Source organism: Quercus lobata, chromosome 7, assembly GCF_001633185.2.
Source record: "Quercus lobata isolate SW786 chromosome 7, ValleyOak3.0 Primary Assembly, whole genome shotgun sequence".
Taxonomy (NCBI): domain Eukaryota; kingdom Viridiplantae; phylum Streptophyta; class Magnoliopsida; order Fagales; family Fagaceae; genus Quercus; species Quercus lobata.
The window spans coordinates 8,436,510-8,460,442 of NC_044910.1; the positions used below are offsets into that span (position 1 = coordinate 8,436,510).

Below are 23,933 nucleotides of genomic sequence, written 5' to 3' on the forward strand. Positions count from 1 at the left end.
ATTTTCCGTTACAAGTGCTTTGGTGCTTGATAAATTTTACATTTTTATTCTAAATTTAACAATTATTTTTATGGACAAAACTTAGATACAGTACTTAGGTGTTTTTTAGGTTATCTCTTAATATTCAGCCATATGGTTTTTTTTCTCATGAGGTAGAAGTGTATTTTTAATTAAATACAGCTACATGGCAAAATCTTGAGAAGGGGAATTTAAGGAACAATTTCTAAGTACTGTACCTAAGTTTTGTCCTGTTAAACTTTTGTAAAGAGATTCTTATAAAAATTTAGAATATTTTGTTACTAATATAAATAAAAGAGGGGGAAGAGTGTTTTTCCCAATTTAGGTTTACGGTTGAGAATCATTCTCTCAATCCTCAAGGGAAAAGAGTGTAATTACCCTTTTTTTTTTTTCATATTTGCTAACATAATCTATATTCTATTGTGATTGATACATAATAAAGTGTTGATGAGCTTCTATAAAAGTGATATTACTTCGATCACCAGTTACAACTGCAACCTTAACAAGTGAAAATTTTTGTATTCTGGCATTCATATCTCTATAAATGCATATCTGGCTCGTCTGTAAGTTCAAGAGACTGCTGGGCATCCCATCATGTTGAACTTTACATGGTTTCCTGGTCTTTGCTATAATTGTAGAGAATCTGAGTTTCTATAAAGACTAAATTCATCCACTTTTCATGGTAACAAAAACGAAGCCAGGGCACATGAAAGGGCATTTTGGTTTCTGTAATGTATACTATAATCATTGTAAATTTCTTCATCCACCAATAGCAACCATGATACCAGTTACGACTAAACAGATAATGCCTGAATTACATGAAAGTAGAAAACACAATATACTTGAAAATGAATGCCTTACACACACACACACAAATTTACAAGTTCATATTCAAAAAGCCTACTTCCACAAATTTACAAGTTCATATTCAAAAAGCCTACTTCCATAACATAAACGGTGTCAAACTTTGATAATTATTTATATTCTAAGTATAGTCAATTAATACATTCTTTTTTTTTGGGGGGGGGGGGGGGGGGGGGGGGGGGATGGGGTTGGGGAACTCAAAACCATTAAAATAAGCCAAATTTGGAAGCAGGTCATTATGCACATTGTTAAAAATAAAATTTCACTTCTTGCGAGCCAATGCTGCAGCAATACCACCAGCTATAAGTCCAACGGCAGTGGCAGTGATGCCAATTCCAATAACACCATCTGCATTCCAACAAAAGTGTTTAATATTACTTCAGTCTAATATGCTTACTATGTATTAAAAAAATATGTTGATGGAAATTCCAGTCTTTACCTTTAGCAATTTTATCTTCAATAGCCTTCTTAAGGGTAAGAGCCTGCCTCCAATCAGGTGCAATCTACAAAATCAATGGTTTCAGATAATAGTTGATAATAGTAATAAAAAAAGGAGCATGCATTATTTATAAGAAAATAATCAAGCAGTCAATAATCAAAACCCTAATATATAAATGATGAAAGGATGAATGTCCTAAAAATATCATATCATATAAGCTAATAAATGAAATTTTCCTACTTATTACAATCAATCACAAACATTTGGTACAATAATGAAAATGGTATAGCTCCATGCACATGCAAAAGTTTAAGGTAAAGAAAAAAAGCCCATACATTGTGAGCAGACCAGCAAAAGAGAAGACATGCGTTGTTGACTATTCAAGAAATGAAATTTACGACTGTTGGCCAAAGCTGCCTACATTTGTACTAAATTTAAAGCATAAAAAGACTACAATGCTGCCCATTTGTACTAAATGTAACACTGTTAACTCAAGCAAATGCCAAATGTAAACCACGAATGCACACGCAGTAGAAGAGGGGAGGTATATACAACTAAGAATAGGATTTTACATTAATTAGTTGCAATCTAAAAAGTAGAAAACACCAACCTCTAAACATTGCTCCACAAGCTGCCGACTCCTGGAATATGCACCACTTCTGTAATAGCCAATAGCCAGCAGATAGAGCTTCTCCCTCTGCTGCAAAGGGCTGCTTGTATTGTTCACCAAGGAAGCTGCAAATGACAATGTTACATAGTACAGAAAATAATTTTCAGGTTAGCAAACCCCTGCATTTCCTAATATCTTATATCAAAAGCTCAATAGCATCAAAGAAAAACAAAAACATGAGGTCCTTCAGTAAACAAGCCAAAGAAGCGATTGCATGACAGGAGAAAAGTAGGTAACAGGATTAATCTTTCTTCTTTTTTAAATGGAAAAGATAATTCAATTAAACAGTGGAGTAAAGAAATGAATATTAAACAGACAAAAGTAAACATTTAAAAATATATACATACAAAGGTTCAACTTCGCCTCTTACATTATTTTTACCCCGCCTTTTCTTTTTAGCACTTTGTAGAGGATCAGGTTCCAATTGCTTGTCTCAGGGCAATGTATGGAGCAAAGGGCCTTGGCAAATGTAGGAGTACATTTGACTTTTAAGGGGTTATAAGAAATCCAGACAAGAGATGACTAGCAACATGCAACTTTACTATTTTTTGCTTAGTAAAAAGTTCATTCTTTTTTGGGTAATAGGTAAGAAGTTCATTAACAACAAAACACAGAACAGAACAATTACAAAGGGGGTGTACAAGAATATCTCTCATTGTTGCAAATTAAAATTTAAGAAAGAGCATGACTCATCCAAACTAAATCACCAGCACTTCCACAGGACTTCATCTGCTGTTGGCAAAAGGGAAAAACTGGAGGTCCTAAGGGAGGAGGGGTGGTAGTCACTCAGGGTTGTTCCCCATAGAAAAAGGTCATGGGGGGCTCAAACTCATCCAAATTGAATCCCAGTCGTTTGAAATTGTATTGGAGGAAAAAAAAAAAAAAAAAAAAAAAAAGAAGGGGGGGGGTGGGTGTTTAACATTTTCACATTAAGAATTCATTAAAGAGGGAAATATTTCCTATGCTCAGTGTTCATGCGACGAGACAGTGCGAGGTGGCTTATCAATACATTCATTGAACTTACACAAGAAAAAAGCTCTAAGGTTTTCTTGAGGAGCAATTGTGAGGCCTCCTCATGGTCCAACAACGTACCAACACATTTGACAATTTCATAACCAAAACAAAGTATGGAAGGGATGGTGGTTATCCTGGAAGGCAACTCAGGATGGATAAATTTTGGAATAGAAGTGCGGAAACTGCTAGAGCCACAGTGTTATGCCAATCTGAAAGCACCTGACCAACCAGCAACAGTTACAATGAACCAAACAAGACTGGGGACAAAACAAAAAAATTCACAACTGCTAGATACCAGATAAGAGGAGGAACCACAAGGACACAAACCAGTAGAAAGAGGGCAATTAAATCCAGCGGGAGATCAGGGCAGGCAGTATATCCATTTTATGCGGTCGTGGTATATAAGGTAAGCAAAGACAAACTCCACAGATTCTGGAATGGAATCCAAGGATATACGAGAAGAAGGGGCTAATGGTGACTCCAAGGATCAAATTCTTGGGCAGAACCTCATTTTGGCTCATTAAACCATGATTCTAAAATCACAAGAAGAATTGGGAGATCCATATGAAAAGGGAAAAGCCTGTTGCTACCATCATGTAGCTAAAATAGCGTCATGATATTACATGGTATGAATGTGTGGGAGAGACATGAGAGGATTTGAAATTTACTGAAGGAATGGAAATTAGATGCAGTCATCTGGAGCTTTCATTAAAAAAGAAGAAAGAAAAAAGAAGCATCTGGGGAAGCTTCAGGATGTGTTTCGGTACCATGGGACACAAGGGTAGTCACTAAAGTTGACGAAGCTATTGGTGATTTTTTCCGTATCATGCAGATTAAAAAATGTACTTGATGATTTCTATTAGGCATTCTGTGGTGTTATAAAGCCAATGAGGACGCAGGACGAGATACTGTGGGAGGAGTTAGCAAGGGTGCACAATTGGTGGGGATCTCAGGGTGTAAAAGGGGGATTTCAATGTAACCATATTCCAAAGCGAGATAGTGGGATCTGCTAGAGACAAATCTGCAATGTGGGATTTCTCATATTTTATTTCTGAGCTAAACTTGGTTGACCTACCCTTGGAAGGATGTTCATATATGTGGTCTAATAATCATGATCCTCGTTATCACGCTTAGATAGATTTTTGGTTTCCTTGGAATGGGAGGAGCAATTCAGTAGTCTTTTGTAAAGACTACTGCCTAGATTTTTGTCTAATCACTCCCTACCATACTTAATGATAATGGTATTACAAGAGGTAGTGCGTCTTTTAAATTCAAGAACATGTGACTTAAGGCTGAAGGATTTGAGGAGGAGGTTAAACGATGGACGGCCACTTATAATTTCCAAGGCAACCCCAATTTCATTTTGGCAAGAAAACTCTAAACTTTTGAGGCAAGATTTGATGCAGTGGAATAAGGAGGCGTTTGGTGATGTGAAGGAAAAAAAAAAAAAAAAAATTCTTCATGGATGTTATCATTAGATCTGATTAATAGGGGGACGATAGGCCACTCTCTGTTGAGAAGAGAAACTAGATTCTGCTAAGGCAGAGTCTGAAAAACTCATTCTGATGGAAGAAATAATTTGGAGACAAAAATTAAAAATACGATCAATTTGGAAAAAGAAATGTGATTGCAATACCAAATTCTTTTATCAAATTGCCATTTCACACCGATGATACAATCATATTAGACAACTGCAAGTTTTATATATATGTTAGACAACTGCAAGTTGAAGAAGAAATTTTTCAGGCCCTCAAAAGTCTGAATGGGGACAAGGCACTGGGCCTAGATGGCTATAGCATGGCTTTTTCCCAAGTATTCTGGAGCGTCATAAGGGAAGTTTTAGTAACTTTCCTCAAGTATTTCCATAAAAGCAATCTGTTTGAAAAGGGCTTGAATGCTACATTTATTGCTCTTCATGAATGTTAAAGATTTTAGACCCATTAGTCTTACATGTGTGTATAACTCTCTCACATATTTCCAAGAAAACTGTAGCCAAGGAGAGGATGTTGAGAAGATGTCTATATGAACAGAGAAGATCAAAGAAATAATCATAGGAGAAGCAATTGAGTAACCCTAATATACTAGGGAAAAATAAAAATAAATAAACAAACATGCAACACACACATACATATAAAACTTAAGACTTTATGGGTGTGTAAAAGGAAGAATGCCAACACCGGGGAAGCCTATAAAGACCATAAATGGAACCAGAATGAGACAAACATTCTAAAAAAATGATCAAGGACGCAAACATTAGAAAACCTTGAACCAAGAAAGAAAAGAACTTTTTTTTTTTGGGGAGGGGGGACTTTGAACTTAGGTTCTCCCCATGGGAAGAACCGGGCAGTGCCATTGCGTCACAGGACTCTTGGCACAAAGAACATTAACTACTTTAGTGATTTATGTACCTTCAAGCATGGCTATCCCACGCTGCACATCTTCTGGCTGCCTTGAATGAACAAGAGCCCATGACAACCTCATAATGCTATCACTCTTACGTTCATCTGAGTCACCAGCCTCTGCAACTTCTCTCTCACAGCCCTGCCAAGACACAGTAGAGTTTTAACCAAAGAATAGATGAAAAAATGGAAAAGGATTTAAATAATGTGACTATGGCAGTATGAAGACTAAAGTAAACATCAAATGATTGCTTCTTATATCCTTAAAACACGGAAACTGACTTTGAGCGGCATAGATTACACTTAAATGTTAAAGGCCAATTCCATTATAATCACCAAAATTTATTAATACATATATTTTTCCCCTAACATATTTCACGTCTCTCACATGAAAATTTGACATGACACAAGTGGGAAAAATATATTGGAATAGGAAGTTCCAACTCCACATTGTGATTCCCTATTTTGCAGTTAAGCCAAAAAGGGCTGCACCAACTTTGTAAATCCCTACTTTGCAGTTATGCACTTATGCCTAGAAAAACCAATTTGGGATCCACCAATGAAATCACAGTTCAAAGAAACTTACCATAGCATCAAGAAGTTGCTCACGGGGAAGCAAATAAATAGCCATCACCATAAGATTGAAAGAAGTAGAGAAAATCGATTAACGTCCACAACTCTAGCATTGCTTTCATCCCAACCCACCCTCTTCCACAGCATGTCTCTTTTGATTGCAGCAACAAGATAAAGAATCTCCAGCAAGCATGTAGTCATTTCTACAGATGTATTGCTTCTTCTTTTTTATTTTTTATTTATAGGTATTTCTACAGATGTATTGCTAGGAAGAGAAACTAACTGGACACCCTGTCTCTCATGAAGGGCTTGAACACCCTTCTAGGGTTAACTATCCTTTAACTACTCAACAAAATCAGGGCACCATATATCCACATAAAATTTCCCATTATACACATTGCATCACATGAAACACAAATAACATGGATGCAAACGATTCATGACTGCTTGAAAAACCAAATGAAAACCTTACAAAATGTCAATTTCAACAAACCCCATTTGTTCATTAATCCAACATCACCAATAACTTACCCAATTTTCCCAAAAGCATAAGCGGATTGGAAACCGTGAATTTAATCACTTAACCAATATTCTAACAATCACAATTCAAATCTAGATTTAATTTGGTTAGTAAAACTTCAAACACACAAAGGCCTAAACTAATGGAATGGAAGGACTGATCCATGCATACAGAATAAAAAAGTTTAAATAGAAAACAGACCCAAAATTCAGTATTCTTGGCTGAAAATAACAATGATCTCATCAAAACTCAGCCACTTCAGACCTCAAATCCAAAATGAACACTTACATGTTATCAAATTAAATCTTTTACACTTAAAAGTGAGGACCCAATAAGGAAAACTCATACATGAATTCAAGTAAATATCAAACTAATAATGCTTTTTTTTCTTTCTCAGATAAAGAAAGACTATATAAAGAAGCAAAATAGAACAACCCGGTAAAATTTGAAACCCAATATATCTGTGACCCAAAACCCGTAAAAGGAAAAAAGAAAGCTTACGACGATGATGTCGCGGTCGCACCAAGGGATCTGATCGCCGCCGCTGAAGAAGGAGCCAACGGAATCGAAGAACTTGCCGATCTTGGCCTCCATAGTGTTTGCTTCTTTGCTAAGAGTTTTGGTTACAAATAAAAAATTCTCAGTACCTTTTAAATATCTTGATTTTATGTTTTTGCCTATTCAATTCGGTGAATTGGAAGAAACAAAAAATTTATTTATTTTTTAATTTTCTCAGTTTTTTTTTTTATTTTATTTTTTCGGGATATTACATTAACACGTGTCAGACTCAGAAGTGTAAAGGACCTGGTCCACGTGGCATGACATTTCTAGTTTTTATTTATTTATTAGTTATAGTGTTGCTCGGTTTTATAAAAAAGTTTATAAGATAAATGTATAAATAATTATATATAATTTAATAGATTCAATAAAGATAAAATTATTAAGCGTAAATAATTAACTCACTAAAATAAGGAGTAAGATTTCTTCCTAAAATTAAATTAAATTGATAATTTCAAATTAAATTTTAAATTGATAATTATTTTAAAAAAGTACTAAACAATTGATAAATCTAAAATTAATATAATCTGAATCATATATAAATTAAAATTAAAGTTGATAATTCAAGAATACATGTGTAGAATATCTTGATAATTTGATGTAACATAAAAATCAAATAAGAAAATTGTTAAAATTAATCTATTAATTCTAACCATATTTAATCATTATTTCTAAGACCATAACCCTAAGCATATAAATTAGATCAAAGTTAAGAAAATTAGTTTAAATAAAAAACAACCAATACACAAAATCTAATCAATTTAATAAAAACAAAGTACAAAAACAAAGAAGGAGCCTTTAGAAACTTGACAATGTTTTCAAATGTTTTAAATTCATTAATTAAAATCACATGAAGAAAAAAAAAACAATTGTAAGGACACGATTCGTGACGGACCGTAACAGTGTTGGGTTCGCACGTAAAAAGGCCCAAACAACATCATTTGTAGAGCGTGGGTTTGAGAGGTTAGGCCTTGGTCGCCAAACGGTGGGTTTTACGTGATATACATACATGGTTAAGTCGTCTTCGCCTTAGGAGTCTTTCTCCTGGAGGCGGGCTGGGAGGCTCTGGTTTTTGGCCATTTTTCCCGCCCCCCTTCTATGAATTGCTTACTTTTCCTTTTATACTAGCCTGTGTTCATTATCCCTCGTCCACGTGTAGGATCGGCATTCCAAGACTGATACTTGTCCCATCAGCCCATACCTAGAGTGGTTGGGGGTGGTTGTAAAAGCTGAAGAGTACGGCTCTGTCAGGTGCAGAGCATTGAATGGCAATAAGAGCAGCTTTCCTGGGTCGTTATATTTCCCAGCGTACCCTTTTCTAAATGTCATAGATATTTTAGATTTTTTCCAAAGTTATTTTTATATCATTTTTGCCATTTCCTCTTGTGAGATCTCGGTTATGCCGAGGACTGAGTCGTCCTCGGCTGTGTCCCAAGGCTACTTCGTATTTGTATTGCCGAGCTTGGACCATCACCTTCCTCGACTTAGGCCTTTGGACCCCAACAAGTAAATGGGCCTGGCCCACGGATTATTGGGCCCCACAACAATAATAACACTAAAGACAATAAACAAAATGAAAATAATAATAATAAAAGAAGAAAGAATGCATACTTGCATTGTCATTAGGAGTGTGCGTGGTTCAGTTGGCTCGATTTTTTTTCAAATTTGTTACTGAATCGATAGGGATTGATTTTGTAATAATTAAAACTGATGCAAACCAATTAGGGTCAGTTTTCCGACCTATAGCGATGCGATTTGATCGGCTCAATTTAATCAGTTTGGTCGGTTTGATTTGAAACATTAACAATTTGTTTTTATTTTTTATTTTTATAAAAAAAAAAATTTTGTTCAATCTATAAAAAAATCTATTCAACAAAATCTTTATAAAAAAAATATGTTCACCCAAACAGTAATGATCCAAAATCCAAACAGTATAAACTATTAACCAAAACCCAAATCATATAAATTGTTACTACTTATTATATATCACATTTTAGTGGATACTATCATTTCATTAACTAAAAACATTAATAAAAAAAAAAAAAAAAAAAAAAAAAAAAAAAAAACAGAGCATTTATAAACCAAATACAAATAGGTAACAGTAACAGGGGGGAATGGAACTTAGTATAAACTATAAACTTAGTAACAGTATTAGTATTAGTATAAACCAAATACAAATAGGTAACCCATAACAGTGTTAGTAACTTAGTATAAACCAAATATAAAATAGTTTGTCCACTTTTCATATAAACCAAATACAAAACGCTGAAACAATGTTAGTATAACTGTATAAACATACAAAATACAATGGACCTATGGCTATAAACAGATAAACCAACTCAAACGGATAAACCTTACCGGTGGTTTTCCTTGATGAGCGGCAATGATTGGTGAGCACCTACTAAGGCCGGTGAGAGGCAAGAGGCGAGAGTGAGAGAGAGAGAGTTAAGGACCTTTGAGGCTCTGAGGGTGAAAGAAAGAATATATAGTGAGGGAAAAATTTGGAAACCTAGCAAAATAGAAAATACGACATTGTTTTGTACTTTTGTTTGTTTGTTATTTTTTTACGACACCCAATACAACACCATTTTGTTAAAAAAAATTAAAAGACATACTCGAAACGGCGTCGTATGAAGAGCGGACCAAACCTCTGAAAGACATGCTTCAAACATATCGGTTCGGTTCGGCAGGGGCTCGGTTTTAGGCTCTCTGATCCGATGAATGCATTGCACCGACATCGGAAGTCCATTCGAGCTTCAATCGTGGGCATCGGCTCTATTGGTCAATGGCAGCGACGATGTGGGACAATCGGCGCCGGTCGGTTGGATCGGTGATGGCATCTCTGCGCACACCCCTAATTGTCATGGGATTTTGGCATTTACATATTGAAATAATTTTCATTCCAAAAAGGATATATAGGGTTATATATATTGGTAGAGTTCCATTCGAAATATAATTCATTTAAATCTTATTGAAATTAAAGATATCTAATCAATGTGTTTGTTTTTATCCCATAAAAATTGGAATTATAAAAAGGTCATATGAATAGAATGAAAAAAAGAGAGAGTTGATTCAACATAACGTAACATAAAAATAAAAAAAATAAAAAAAAATAAAAAAAAAAAAAGAGAAAGAGAACGTGGTTGCATCAACGTAGAAATTATTAAATTAATGGAAATATATATTGTTTTTTGGGATAGATAGAGATTATTAAATTATTGGAGATATATACTGTTTTTTGGGATAGATTTATATTAATCACCTCTTGAAGAGGTTGGATTGTGCTTATCCCTTAATAATCAAGTTTTGTAGCTTGATATTCTGATAAAATAATATTAATTCAGTAATATTAAATTTTGAAAATTTAGATGATAAATACTATCTAAATTAAATTTTTATATGTTAAATATTATCCCTTAATTTAAGAAATATATCCTAACAAATAAAAAAATAATGTTAATTAGATGATAAATATTATCTATATAGACTAGCTTTAGGCTTCTAGCCCCACGGATGTATGGGCTTAAACCCAAAACAGCCAAAAACAATAAATTTGTAGAGAGTGGATTGGGAAACTGGGCTCGCATGAACCAGGTAACTGAAAAACATATTTTAATGCTAAAAAGAGAAAGATAACAGAAGCTTGTTAAGGAATAATGCTCTCGGATTGGTTCGAGGACGTTGATTCTTAAATATTTTCTGCTTAAAACTCTATTACAGATTTGTTTACAGTTTTTTCCGTCCCTTTTCCCATGGAGGGTCTTTCACGTTATATAGCCCTCTTGGATCATCTTGATTCTACACTTGTTATTCATCTAAGCCCTTACTTGAGTACCTGTCCTATCAGCCACCCTCTTTGGCTTTCTATGAGTTGCGTTCGTTGAGATAACACTGTTTAGAGGTCTTCTCTACATAAATGTGGTCAGAAAAGTAGCTGTAGTGCATTTAATGTGATAGTAGCAGTTTTCTCTTAGATATTTTTGAGTTCCCTTCCTTCTTGCACGTTCATGAGACACGTTCCTATTACTGGAGTTTCTTGAAGGGTTGCCTAAGTTGCTAGAATATGTGTTTGAGCTGTCTTTATCATATCCAAGGAGGAACCTCTCCTCGGATCATATTCCGTTCGTCCCTCATTTGTATGTCTCTCAATGGGAAATCCTGATAACGACTTGTTTCTCCTCGGACAATTCAGTTGTTCTAGACAAAGGCCCAAGGCCCAACATGTCATTTTGGGCCTTTATCCCTACATTATCTAGATTAAATTTTTGTATGTTAAATATTATCTATTAATTTAAGAAATATATCCTAACAAATAAAAAATAATGTCAATCTAATTTTATTTAATGATAAGAATAAATTAGAGCCCTTGTAGTATACTATTCTTTTTTAGTTCTTTAAAAATTTAAAAATTAGATAAAATTTATGCAATTTTGTGAAGTCACATGGCGCACCCATGGCGTCTAAGCCAACTTTTATTATATATAATATGATTTATTTTTATTATGATGAAAAAAAAATGACATTTCTAGATTCTAGTAGCTACACATTTGCTTGCACATTGCATTTAAAAAATAGTCCGATTAATAATTCATTTTAAGAAATATTTTATAAGAAATTGAAAATTTTGTTTAAAAAGTTAATTATTTTTTTCACTTTTTTATTAAAAAAAATTCTAAAATAGTTTACTAACATATACCTTAAGGGCATATATTAGTAAAACCTTAAAAAAATAAAATAAAATAAAATAAGTCTAGAAATATATTAAAATATTTAAAAACTAGTAAAAATTTACAAAATTGTAATTGTGAAAAACTGAAAATTACTGTCTTTATAACATTATGTGGGGGCTAGGGCCCAAATAATGTATTGGGCCTTAGGCCTTGTTTGAGGACACTAACAAGTCCGAGGAGAGAAACACGACTTAGATGATCTACGTTGCAAGTCTCATCAGTGGGAGACAAAGGGAAGAAGGTCCGAGGAGGAGCTCCTCCTCGTACACGACAAACGTAGACCAAATGTATACTCAAGCAGTTGAAGTGCACCCCTTGAACACATGAGAGAGAAGAAAACTCAAAATATCTAAGGAAAAGCTGCCACCACTACATTAAATGCACTACAGCTACTTTTCTGGCTACATTAACCCATAAAGGGTTGAAAGGGGTGTCTGATGGGATGAGTACTCAAGTAGGGATCCAGGTAATCAACAAGTGTAAGATCCAGATGATCAGGAAAGACCTATATAATGTAGAAGAGCCCCCATGAAATGGGGAGGCAAAAAAAGAGTGAGAGAGAATACTGTAGCATACTAAACAATCCTAATATTGTGATCTATATATATGTATGGTCTCCTCGGACGAAAGGTCCTCTAGTCATAATAGCTTTTATTCGTGTTTGGTTGATTCTTAACTCCATGCTAGCCGTTGTCCAATTCATCTAGACCTAGTTCTTTGACCCATACTTTACAAAATTCATTGTATTGGGCTTATTGGACCAGGATTCCATACACTTGGGCTTGGGCTCCAAACTTTGTCCCTACACATTACATTTTCTCTTTTTTGATAAACTTTATAGTATTATTCCTATGTAAAAAAAAAGTTCGTAGAAAAAAAAAATTAGAATTTAATACAAAAGACTAATACTAAAATAAACTAACTTTTTTCTTTTAAATAAAAAATATATAGTATATGACCAAAATAATTTAAAATAAATGATTAAACTCTTTTTTTTTTAATAAATCTTTTGAAACCTTTTGATAATAGAGTTTTAATTATTAAAAAAAAGTATTTTAAAATTCTTAAAATTTAGTAACAACGGATGCACAACTTGTTATTGTAGTTTTTATTTTCTTTTTTAAAAGTATAGGACCAAATAATTTAAAATAGATTATAAAACCTCCAAACCCCCCACCCCCCAAACGTTGGTAAAAGAGTTTAAATAAATACTACTTTTTTTAATGAGAAAATAAAATTCTACTTTAAACATTTTATCATATTATTATATGCGAATTTTTTTTTTTTTGATGAATATTATTATATGTGATAGTGTCCTCTATTTTAAAATATAATACTACAAGTATTAATTTTGTTTTTTTTTTTTAAACCTTAATTTTTGAGATAAGTGGTAACTTTCAAGGATAATTTGTTTTAGGTAAGAAAGAATGAAATATATTCATGTAATTAGCATTGTTCTTAAGAGAGATGTACACATTATACCGTAGTCAATACAACAATTGTATTATTTGTCACCCAAGGGTCTTTTGAGGAAGTCAAATGGAGCAACTCACGCATGGTTCATTTACTGTTTTTGCTAAATAATTTATTTTGACAAATTTTTTGGTTAAAAGGTTTCTTTCAAACTTATATTTAGACCTAGCTAATGGGTGAAGTGTCGGGTCAATCGGGTTTATATAAAAAACAGGTTCCAGTTAAAAAGAACTATCTGGTCAATCAAATTACAGGTCAAGTTTGGTAGACCAAGTTTGACCAAATTTGGATAAATTTAACCAAGGTTTGCTTGAGTTTTAATTGAAATCTGACTGTTCGGTAGAAGCAAACTTGTTGCCATTTTAAAGAGCATGGAAAAACTTTTGAATCAACTGTCCATGGATAGGAATTAGAGCTAGAGCATTAGCATTGGAAAATGCTAATGCTATTCTATTTTACAATTCTAAAAACCACTTTATCATTTATACCATCTTATTTTACAATACCTCCACATCCCAAACTTCTATTTTTATTAAAATATTATCTTTTAGTCTTTCTTTATTATTTTTTTTCTAACCGAAACTTTTGTTTTCCTAGGCTTTCCAACAGTCTTTTTTTTCCTCTCTTTCTCCCTCAACACCGGTTCAACACACAGAGCCTTCCTCTCTTTCTCCCTCAACACCTGTGTGACACACATAGACCCATCGGAACAAAAACCCAGAAAAACCCAAGCCACCACTGCCCACTGCCCACTGCTCACCAAAATCCCACCGGAACAAAAACCCATATTAAAAAAAAAAAAAACCCAGCGTCACAACAGAAGGAAAAAAAAAAAAAACCCATCGGAAACCCAGAATAACCAGCCACTTCAGCCACAACCCAACCACAACAAAGCCACACACACACAAACACAAACCATCAACAGAGCCACACACACACACACAAACCATCAGACTAGTTGGAGCTAACAACGGCCACCACACCCACCACCCAAGCCACCGATCAGCAAACCCAAGCCACCGATCAACAAACCCATGCCGCCGATTTGAAACCCAGGCCGTCGAAAATACCCAAAAATCATCACCGGAGCTACCGATGATCAACCCAAACGATCCACCCACCGATCAAAGGATCCACCATTTCAAACCCACCGATCAACCGATCCAAACCCAATGATCCAAACCCAGCTCGCTGATCCACGCTGATCCAACCTCCAACCTCAAAAATCCAAAACCTAGCACTGGTGCAATGAGAGAGAAGCCGTGCGATGAGAGATGAGAGGCCGTGCGATGAGAGATGAGAGAGTGGCCGTGTGAGATGGGTGAGAAATTTCGAAGATGGGTGAGAAATTTTGGCGATGAAGTTTCAGAGAGGAGAGAGCAGATGGAGAAAGAGAAGGAAGAGTGAGAAGAGCACAGAAAAATGAGAGGGATGAGAGAGAAATTCCGGGGTAAATAGGAGAATAAAAAATTATTTTTTTTTTTGCAATTCTGTGAACAGTACAATTCTATGTTTAGAATTGTACTGTAGCAGAATTGCAAAAAAATTTGCAATACTGCTGTTTAACATTCTCTGATGCAGGAGGTTTTTAGGTTTAAAATGTCAAATTCCTCTTAGATATGGCATTAGCATTCCCCAATGCTAATGCTCTAACAAGTAGGATGTTGCAGAGTCAATAGAAAATGGCCAAAAAATTTAGAATACTTTGCCACTTGGACTTTGGGCGCGTAAACTAATTTTGGGACAACATTTGCTCACAAATGTGCTTTATACCTCGAAAAATAGATCCAAAAAGATGCGGCTTTCTTAAAATAGAAGGAATTTTAGCCAATGGTTGAAATGATGCAAGTCTATTCGTATTTGAAAGAAGAGTTCAAGAGCTCTATGATGATGACACCAAAATCACTCAAATTGGACTTAGGAAGACCTCTGATCAAAGCCAGTGGTGCTGGCTCTAGAAATTTTGTCCAGTGTGTTCCTTAAAAAGCATAAATTACATAATCTTATTTCCTTTTAGCGTTTAGGTAATTAGATTTGATTCAATATTATTAATTTCGTTCCGTTCCGACTGAAACGGCCAGAAAATACATTGCTGGTAAACAAACCGGAATAGTAACCCACTCTATTCCACTTTGAAAATTTTTTGGGTCATTCTGGTCTATTTCAGGTGTTTCAGGACGTTTCGGTAAACACCGTCATGAAGTTTGTGCTTAAAAAAAATAATAATAATTGTTCTCAAAACCAAAACAAATTTGCATTCTGTACACCGAAAAATCTCAAAAGGAAAAAAAAAAAATGAAAAGAAAAGAAATGAACAAAGGTACAGCTAAAAAAAATCATATTGAGAAATTTGAAATTCAAAACTTGAGAAAAGACACTGTCGCACTGGTACTGGTAGAAGACACAAAAGTTACGAACAATGAGGAAGACAAAACGTAGATGTAAAAGTGTAGATGAAGATGTAATAAAATTTAAAACGTAGATGTAAAAGTGTCTAGGAACTACTTATTTTGCTAAAACTGAAAATTTTTTGCTCAAAATACTGTAAATAAAGGCAAAAGTTAGTTGAAATGGTATAGTATGGTCCATGAATAGTACTAAAAAGTACAATATAGCTCATGAATAGTAGTAAAAATAAGCTGAATAGTAAAATAAACTGACTAAAAATAATTTATCCAAACACACACGAAGTGTGGAAATCGAGGAGACAGAAGGCGTGTGTGGTTAAGAATAAACAAGAAAAAAAAATTAAAAATGAGAAGTAATATATGTCTAGTGAGAAAAAATAATAATAAAAAATAATAAAAGGTTGGCAATTGTGTTGTATTGGGCAGTGTACTTGGTCAAGGAATCAAGTCACTGCCCAGCCTTTAGTAGTTTTTTTTTTTTAGTTCAAAATTTTTTTTTTTGAGTTTTTCCTTTTTACTTGAAAAACCCCAATATATTCTTAAGTTGCTCAAATTATGAACTAAAATTTAATTTTATTGGCATAAAAAAATTTAGGATGGTCCCAAATAAATTTTTGAAGGTAAATAAATATAAAATTTTAAATTATTATATATATAAAAAAGTTTCCAGGTCAAGGTGGTTCCAGGACCACCTTGAACCATAAGGTGGCGCCACCACTGATCAAAGCCGAACTCAATATGAAAATAATTCAATTTCTAAAACAAAAAAACATTAATAAGCTAGCTAGTTGCCAGTTTATCACATTAGAACGGGGAACAAGATAATTATAGCTTCCAATAGAGGTAATATTCAAACAACACATTCAGGAAACATAAAATACAATGATAATAATTAGCAAAATATTCTCTCACACTCATTTACATTCATTATTTCACACACATATCCATAACTGATGCAAAAAAATAAACATAAAAAAAATGCCTACAATTCAAACATAAAAAAGTGGATGTAAAAAACATTGATGTAAAAAAGTGGAGGTGGGAATAAAAGCCTATAATAATTTTGCTTGATATTCGGGTCAAACATTTGAACCACTACTTTTCTTTTTTCTTTTTTTTTTTTTTTTTTAAAATTAAAGGATAAATTTTATTAAAAGGAACAGGAAGCAGCATAGAAAAACACTACAATTCAGCCAGAGCAAAACACTACAACTCAGCAACAGAACAAACAACATTTGAATCACTCGTATGAGGAACCAGCACAATAGGGCTCCTAACATTGTGGTGACCGTTTTCCCCAACCCATTCAAGTGCACCAAATGCAAATTTAGGATGGCCCCCCCCTTTATACTTCATAGTGACATCGTATGTCTGTCTCTCATGCTTCTTAGAAAACACCAACGTCTTTGGTGAGATTGCTACCTCATAGCTCTTCGTCACTTTCACCAAAACCTTGTATTTTGCAGAACCTTTTGCAACATTAGTGACCATTCTCTTAAACTTTTGAGGATTCATTACCCCATTTTTGGAGAAACTTATGAAAGATGGATAATTAAGATCATATGATGGGTTTAAGCAACTGTAGCTTCTTGATCTAGTAAGAATATCAGTATCACTCTTGTACATAAAATGGCATAATTGATTGACATAATCTTGTGGAGTCGCCTCATAAATCAAACTTGGGTCAAGTGCTTTATTGGGATCAATTTGGCCTGCTCCCATACCTAGAGGTGATGAATATTCGATTTCGGCTCCATTCTTCTCTTTAATTGGGTTTAGAGTGTTGTCAAGTGGGTTTGCAGTGGTGATAATGGCAGACGTTATAGCAGCTGGGCTCCATTCTGTGTGTGCAACTTTTAGAAGTGCAACCACACCTGCAGCGTGAGCGCAAGCAACTGATGTCCCAAATGTCAATTGAAACTTGAAAGTAACTTTCAGAAATACCATTTGGCGAGATTGTAGCCCCTAAAATTAAATAACCCGATGCCATTAAATCTGGCTTCAAGACCCATGGAAAACTCAATGATGGTCCTCTTGAAGCAAAAGGAGGCACAACTGGTGCAGGCTTTGATTTTGTAAATGTCTGTCGGAACTCCATGCTTCCCAAAGGCTGATAACTCCTATTTGGTAACGTTATTTAAACAACAGTTTTTGTTGTTTAAATAACACAATACTTATTTTCACAACATTTTTTCATTCACACGTATTTTCACAACATATAAATAACGTTATTAGAACAACATTACCAAATGGGCCTAGATTTTGCATAAGAGAGCAAATCCCTTGCTTTCCTTGAATGAACTACAATACATGGACAACGAATATCTATAATGATTGACAGATTGATAGGATCATTTGAGATAAGTATTGCTCCGGTTATATTTGAACTGACAATAGACTTTGCTTGCAACTCTAACCTCCCAATGTCACATAATAGGACAGTGCCATTAGGCACTGCATGTAACAAAGAATAAGAATCACACCTTGATAAGGTTTTATTGTACACTAGCGGTAAATTTGTTAAAAATCAATACTGCCTCTCTCTAGAAACTTCTAGAACTTCTCACACAATCTCACTCTTTTTCTAGAAATTTCTCTCTAATTCCGAACATTTCTCTCTTGCTCTTTTTCTGGAATTATCTCCAAGATAGTTTTCATATTTTCTCTAGAAGCTTCCCTACACTAGTGAATTTCAGCCACAAATTTATAAGGTGTCTAGAAGGTTGGAGAAAGGCATTAATTTAATGCCAATAAAGAGGAAGAAGCTAGAAGCTTCAAGTTGGTTTCCTAACCAACATACATCTAGTATAAATAGATGTAATGAGGTGAGTGAGAGACGTGGTAAGTGAAGTGTGTCATAAAGCACCAAGTGAGAGATGTGTAAAGTTATATGAAGTTGTGAAGTGTGTGCCATAGGTAGCAAGGGTGTAGAGTGAAACAGAGTTAAGAGCTAGTGTGTGTAGGTGTCGTGAGGTGTGTGCAAGTGTATTTGGTGGGTAAGTGCCGTGTGTGCAGTGAAAGAAAGGTGCTGCATGTGCACTAGTGTTAGTGAGTCAAGTATCAGTGTTTGTAAAGTGTTGTAATTTAAAGAGTCAAGTTTTAAATAAAAGTTATCTTGTTCAGTGTTTTGTTCAATAATCTAGTGTCAGAGTTACCGCTAACTCAACAAAATTTTCTAGCACGGTTGCACCTAAGAACATTGACCCTCCAATAATTTTTAGCCCATTGCTTGTAGTTAGAGTCGCGCCAAGCAATCGATCCATGGTACCGGCTGTAACTGTTAAGACCCATGGCATCCATTTGATAAACTTCCAAGATGTGGTCCAGTATTTCCTGCAGCCGTTGTGACAGGTATGCCCTTCTCAATGGCAGAGAATGAAGCTTTTACGATAGGTTCCAATGATAGCTTTTCTGTTGTTTGCTTGTATCCCATGGCAATGCAATCACATCAACACCATCAGCAATGGCTTGATCCATACCAGCAACGACATAACATCTAATGCCTCCATCCCAAACAACTTTATACATGGAAATCCTAGCATATGGTGCTACACCTTTTGTTGTTCCCTCAGCATAGCCATCAAAAGACGCCCATGTTAAGAAATTCCCAGCAACTACTGAAGACACATAGGTCCCGTGGCCTGTAGTGTCCCTAGCAGAGTCTACAATAGAAGACCTAAATTTTCTTTTCAATGCTGCATTAAAGTACCTAACTCCAATGAGTTTGGAGTTACACATTGACGAATTAAACTGTTGTCCTCCTTCACACTTTCCCTTCCACTTAGATGAAACCTTACCAGCAGGCCTGCCATGGTCTTCAAAGCTTGGATGTTCAGGCCAAATAGCAGAATCTATAATACCAATTATAATGTCTTTACCATAATTTGAGGCAGGCCATAAACCAGTGGAGGCTTTAAGGGAGAGGAATTCTGGGCAATAGGTGGTAGCAAGCTTGAAAGGCTTATCAGCACAAGCTGAAATGAAGCCTAAGGACTTATTTAGAGTCTCTAGTTCATCCAAAGATAAAACAGCGCCAAAACCATGATAAGCATTATCGTTAGTGTATAAAAGTAATGGTGAGGATAGACTGGTATGTGGTGATTCAAGGTTTGTGAACTTGAAGGAATCAATAATGGACAAATACCAATAGTGGTGGCCAGAAAATGCCTTAGGCATAAGAAATGTATCTATGTAGACAATAGATGTGGACCTCTTTGGCATCAATATTGATTTAGCACCAAAAGCCAACGAAACGCATAAGAAAGAAAAGTGATGGAATTAGAGGAATGTTTCTCATAATTTTTTCTCTAAACATTTTTGCTTTGAGATGAAAGTGGCAATAAGTTATTTATATAGGAACAAAAGCATGAGTTAAACATTCAAAAATATAGAATCTATAAAATTTAATGAAAATTTTGTGGTTATTGTTTGAAATATAAAACTAAGACTTTCACTTGTGTAAGGTACAACAAACTGAAACATTCGGTCACTTCAATCTAAAAAAATATCTTGCCTTTTTTTTAATAGTTAAAGGTCATAGGAAGGGGTGGTTGTAGAAATAAGTTAGAAAATACGCATCAATTCTTCTTTAATAAAGCTTTAGTTTGACAAGTCTTTGAGGTAACTTGAATTGCATCAAGCATAACATTAATTCAATGATGAAAACCTTGGACAATGAAGAGTTGGGGTTTGGAAGGATTTGTGTAAAGAGATTATTATATCCATCATTGTGTAATCCATGCCAGTTTCGGATTAGAAGCAAAAGAAAGTCATTTTAAGAAAACAACTATAATTCGTGACAAAACAAGACACAATAATTCGAACTGTACCAAAACTATGTCAATCCCAAGTTTAGATTTCCTTCAACATTGCCTGGATGGTTTCCACTAGTTTTGTAACTAAGCAATATGTGAGACGAATAAACCTCTCTCACGCCTGCAACTTCTAGTTCTTCCCCACTGAGAATGCTATACCTGTGAGTTACAGCATTCCAAGAAGTTGCAGTATATACAACTTTAGAGGAACCAAAGAAGTTTGTTGCTTTGCCATTTTAAAAAGTTGATGAGATCTCTAGTTCTTCTTGTACCCCTTTTTGGGCTAATTCCATTTGCCATTGGTAAAGCACACTTGCCCTTGCACCATAACATTTCTAGTTGAACTATAGTACATACAGCACAGCCACTCTTATCTCCGAAGCTTGATAAACAAAATCACAACCTTAACGATTATATTCAGCAGCCATCATTTACTTCCTAATCAATAGCATTCGAAAGCATAATTTGATTGTATAAAAAGGCAATGTGATATGCAACTGATTTATTGCTCCCAATTTTATTGACAAAGGATAAGAATCCATCAAGACTATCACTCCATTGAAACAAAATGGTTTATTTCAAATTCCTATAGATGCACCACAATTTATCTAAACTAGTCTTTTGATTTACAAATTCCCCACTTTTCCAATCCTCAGATAAATTGGAAACTTAACAACCTTCTTGTCTAAACCATCTTCAGTCCAAGCATTCTTAAATTCCTCAATCACATCATCGCTCAAATGCTCCACACCCTTCTCCCTTGCTATTTGATATGCTGACCTTGATCTAAAGTATGTAAAATAATCATCTAAATCCATTAATCTTTCTGTTACAAACTGAAATGGTCCAGTATGATCAGCTCCATCCACTGGCTCAAATGGAAAATCGATGGTCCTATACATGTCGAAAATAAATTTATGTGCTGCATCCCAATGGGGGTCCACGGAAACGTAATGAAAAGGTTGGAAGAGTGCGTCGACTGATTCATTAACTTGTGGCAGAGTGTAGCACCATGTAGCTATGACACCATGAGGTTTTTTGAGTACCCACTTCACTTGTTCGTAGAAATTTGGGAGGTCAAACCAGTGGAGGGCTTGTCCAATAGTTACAACATCAATGCTTGATTGGGGTGCAACATTGCATTCAAGCTCGGCACTAGACATGGTGGGAGGAGTATGTTGGTATCTAACATTGGGTAGCCTTGGCGCGAATGAAAGCTGCTTTGAGCTTGTATCCGTGGCTATGACATTCTTGAAAATACCAGCTAACTGAAAAATAAGGTTGTCTTAGAAAGAAAGAAAGAAAAAAAGTCTATAAAAAAACAAATGTTTAAGATGGAATTAGGTGTGTCTCTACTCAATAACAAGAAGAAACCAAAGCACTTAATATTAAGGTATAAAGGGTGTAGAGAACCAAAAGTGGTGTTTACTAATTTGGGGGTTTTCCCAAAAACAGTTTTGACTATCAAACTATGCTTATAAAAAAGAAATATGTTGATATTTTATAAATATGTTGATATTCTATAAATATTTGATGAGGATATTGTATGGAAACATTGACTATTTGTTATATGAAAAACTTGTGAGACAACTTGAACTTATTTAAATTTGTATGTATGGATAAATATTTGTATTTCTAAATACTATGACTGGAATTGTGTAATTTACATTTGTAAATTATATCTTCAAGTTTATGTGATGTGAAACTTATTTGTTGTGAGACCTTGAATTTGTTTTGAACCCTATAGCAAGTCATGATAAAAAGCAAAGTAGACTATTTATAGTCAATATGTTAAGATTTTAGGCATAGTATGACAATGATTCCTTTGCTGTACACGCTTGAATGTTAGGAGGGGTTGTTAACTTAATTTAGTTAGTGATGTTTGGAATGTCATTAGTACCTCCCTCCATAACGAGGGGCTAATACATAGAATAGCCAACAGAAGTACAAGTCTTACAAACTATTGTATTAACTTTCGAACATAACAAAAAGGAAATTACAAAATCTATTTATTATCATGTTAATTTGTAGTAAATAAACTGTATTTTCAATGTTTTCCTAATTAATTTTACAATCGTTTAAGTCATGTGGATTTTAGTTAGCTTAACTGGTAAATCTTGTCATTGAAATTCTAATATAGCATACATCTTTGTCTCATGATAACTGAATTGCTTATATGTTTCCTACCACAACACCAACCCTGTATCTCATTATTATTACCTTAAAGAGTAGGTGTCATTGTGTCAAAGAGAGATTCCAAATAAAGTTTAACTTCTTTTTTTGATCATACAATTTAAAGTTACGGAAGGGGGAAAGAAACTCACAGATCGGGCAGCTTGGCCGCTTCCGGTGCCGACGTCCCATGCAAGATCGTGACATGGTGTCTTGGAAGCAATGAAATCAAACATTTCCGGAGGATAACAAGGCCGGCCCTCTGCATACTGCTCTGCCTGCTTGATGTACAACTCTGCCATCTCTCTCTCTCTCTCTCTCTTCAAGTTTCCAGGTCGGATCTATTCAGCCTTATCTTATCTTGGCTACCATTTATAAGTTCAAATAAATAAATCCAAATCAAAGTTGGTAAATTTTTAAATTAAAAAAAAAAAAAAAAAAAAAAAGGAAGTGCCATCCAGTAAAATCTTTGAAAACGGCAATAGAAAATTTTGGCTTATTAAATATAGGAATAATAATTATGTAGACTCCAGAGCAGTGGCGGCGCCACCTTATAGCTGGGTGGTCCTAAGACCATCCTGATCTAAAAAATAAATTATATATAATAATTTAAAATTTTATATTTATTTACCTTTAAAAATTTTTTTGGGACCATCTTGAATTTTTTTATGTCAATAAAATTAAATTTTGGTTCATAATTTTAGCTACTTAATAACAATATATTGGAGTCTTTCAAGTAAAAAGGAAAAACTAAAAAAAAAAAAACTAAAATCTAAAAAGAAAAAAAAAAAAAAAATATATATATATATATATATATAAAATAAAACTACTACAGATTTGGTATTGACTTGATTCCTTTGACTAAACACACTGCTCAACACAGCACAATTTTCAACCTTTTATTATTTTTTATTACAATATCATTTTTCCTCACCAGACATATATTACTTACTTCTCATTTTTAATTATTTTTTCTTGTTTATTCTTAACCACACACGTCTTCTGTCTTCTCGATTTTTACACTTTATACTTTTAAATTTTATCACATCTTCATCTACACTTTTATATCTACGTTTTGCCTTCCTCCTTGTTCATAACTTCTGTGCGTCTTCTGTCTCTTCAATTTTTACACTTCATATTTTTAAATTTTATCACATTTTCATCTACACTTTTACATCTACGTTTTGTCTTCCTCCTTGTTCGTAACTTCTGTATCTTTTACCAGTACCAGTGCGGCAGTACCTCTTCTCAAGTTTTGAGTCTCAAATTTCTCAATACAAT

The 23,933-nt window shown here is 34.4% G+C and overlaps 3 protein-coding genes across 3 annotated transcripts; all 3 read right to left on the reverse strand.

Moving 5' to 3' along the window:
- Positions 1–843: 843 nt before the first annotated feature.
- On the reverse strand, positions 844–7,188 carry LOC115953065 (mitochondrial fission 1 protein A). Its single transcript, XM_031070544.1, has 5 exons — positions 6,999–7,188; positions 5,414–5,546; positions 1,932–2,056; positions 1,322–1,385; positions 844–1,230 (listed from the first exon to the last, which is right to left on the reverse strand). Exons 1-5 carry the CDS (start codon positions 7,089–7,091, stop codon positions 1,145–1,147), a joined length of 501 nt encoding a protein of 166 aa, XP_030926404.1. The 5' UTR covers positions 7,092–7,188; the 3' UTR covers positions 844–1,144.
- An 11,862-nt stretch (positions 7,189–19,050) lies between these two features.
- Positions 19,051–19,887, reverse strand: LOC115951513 (subtilisin-like protease SBT3). The gene has a single exon (XM_031068696.1). The coding sequence runs from the start codon at positions 19,885–19,887 to the stop codon at positions 19,051–19,053; it is 837 nt and encodes a 278-aa protein (XP_030924556.1).
- Positions 19,888–21,015: 1,128 nt separating this feature from the next.
- Positions 21,016–23,052, reverse strand: LOC115953785 (putative methyltransferase DDB_G0268948). The gene is made up of 2 exons (XM_031071581.1): positions 22,805–23,052; positions 21,016–21,748 (listed from the first exon to the last, which is right to left on the reverse strand). The coding sequence occupies exons 1-2, from the start codon at positions 22,952–22,954 to the stop codon at positions 21,107–21,109; spliced, it is 792 nt and encodes a 263-aa protein (XP_030927441.1). The 5' UTR covers positions 22,955–23,052; the 3' UTR covers positions 21,016–21,106.
- Positions 23,053–23,933: the final 881 nt, after the last annotated feature.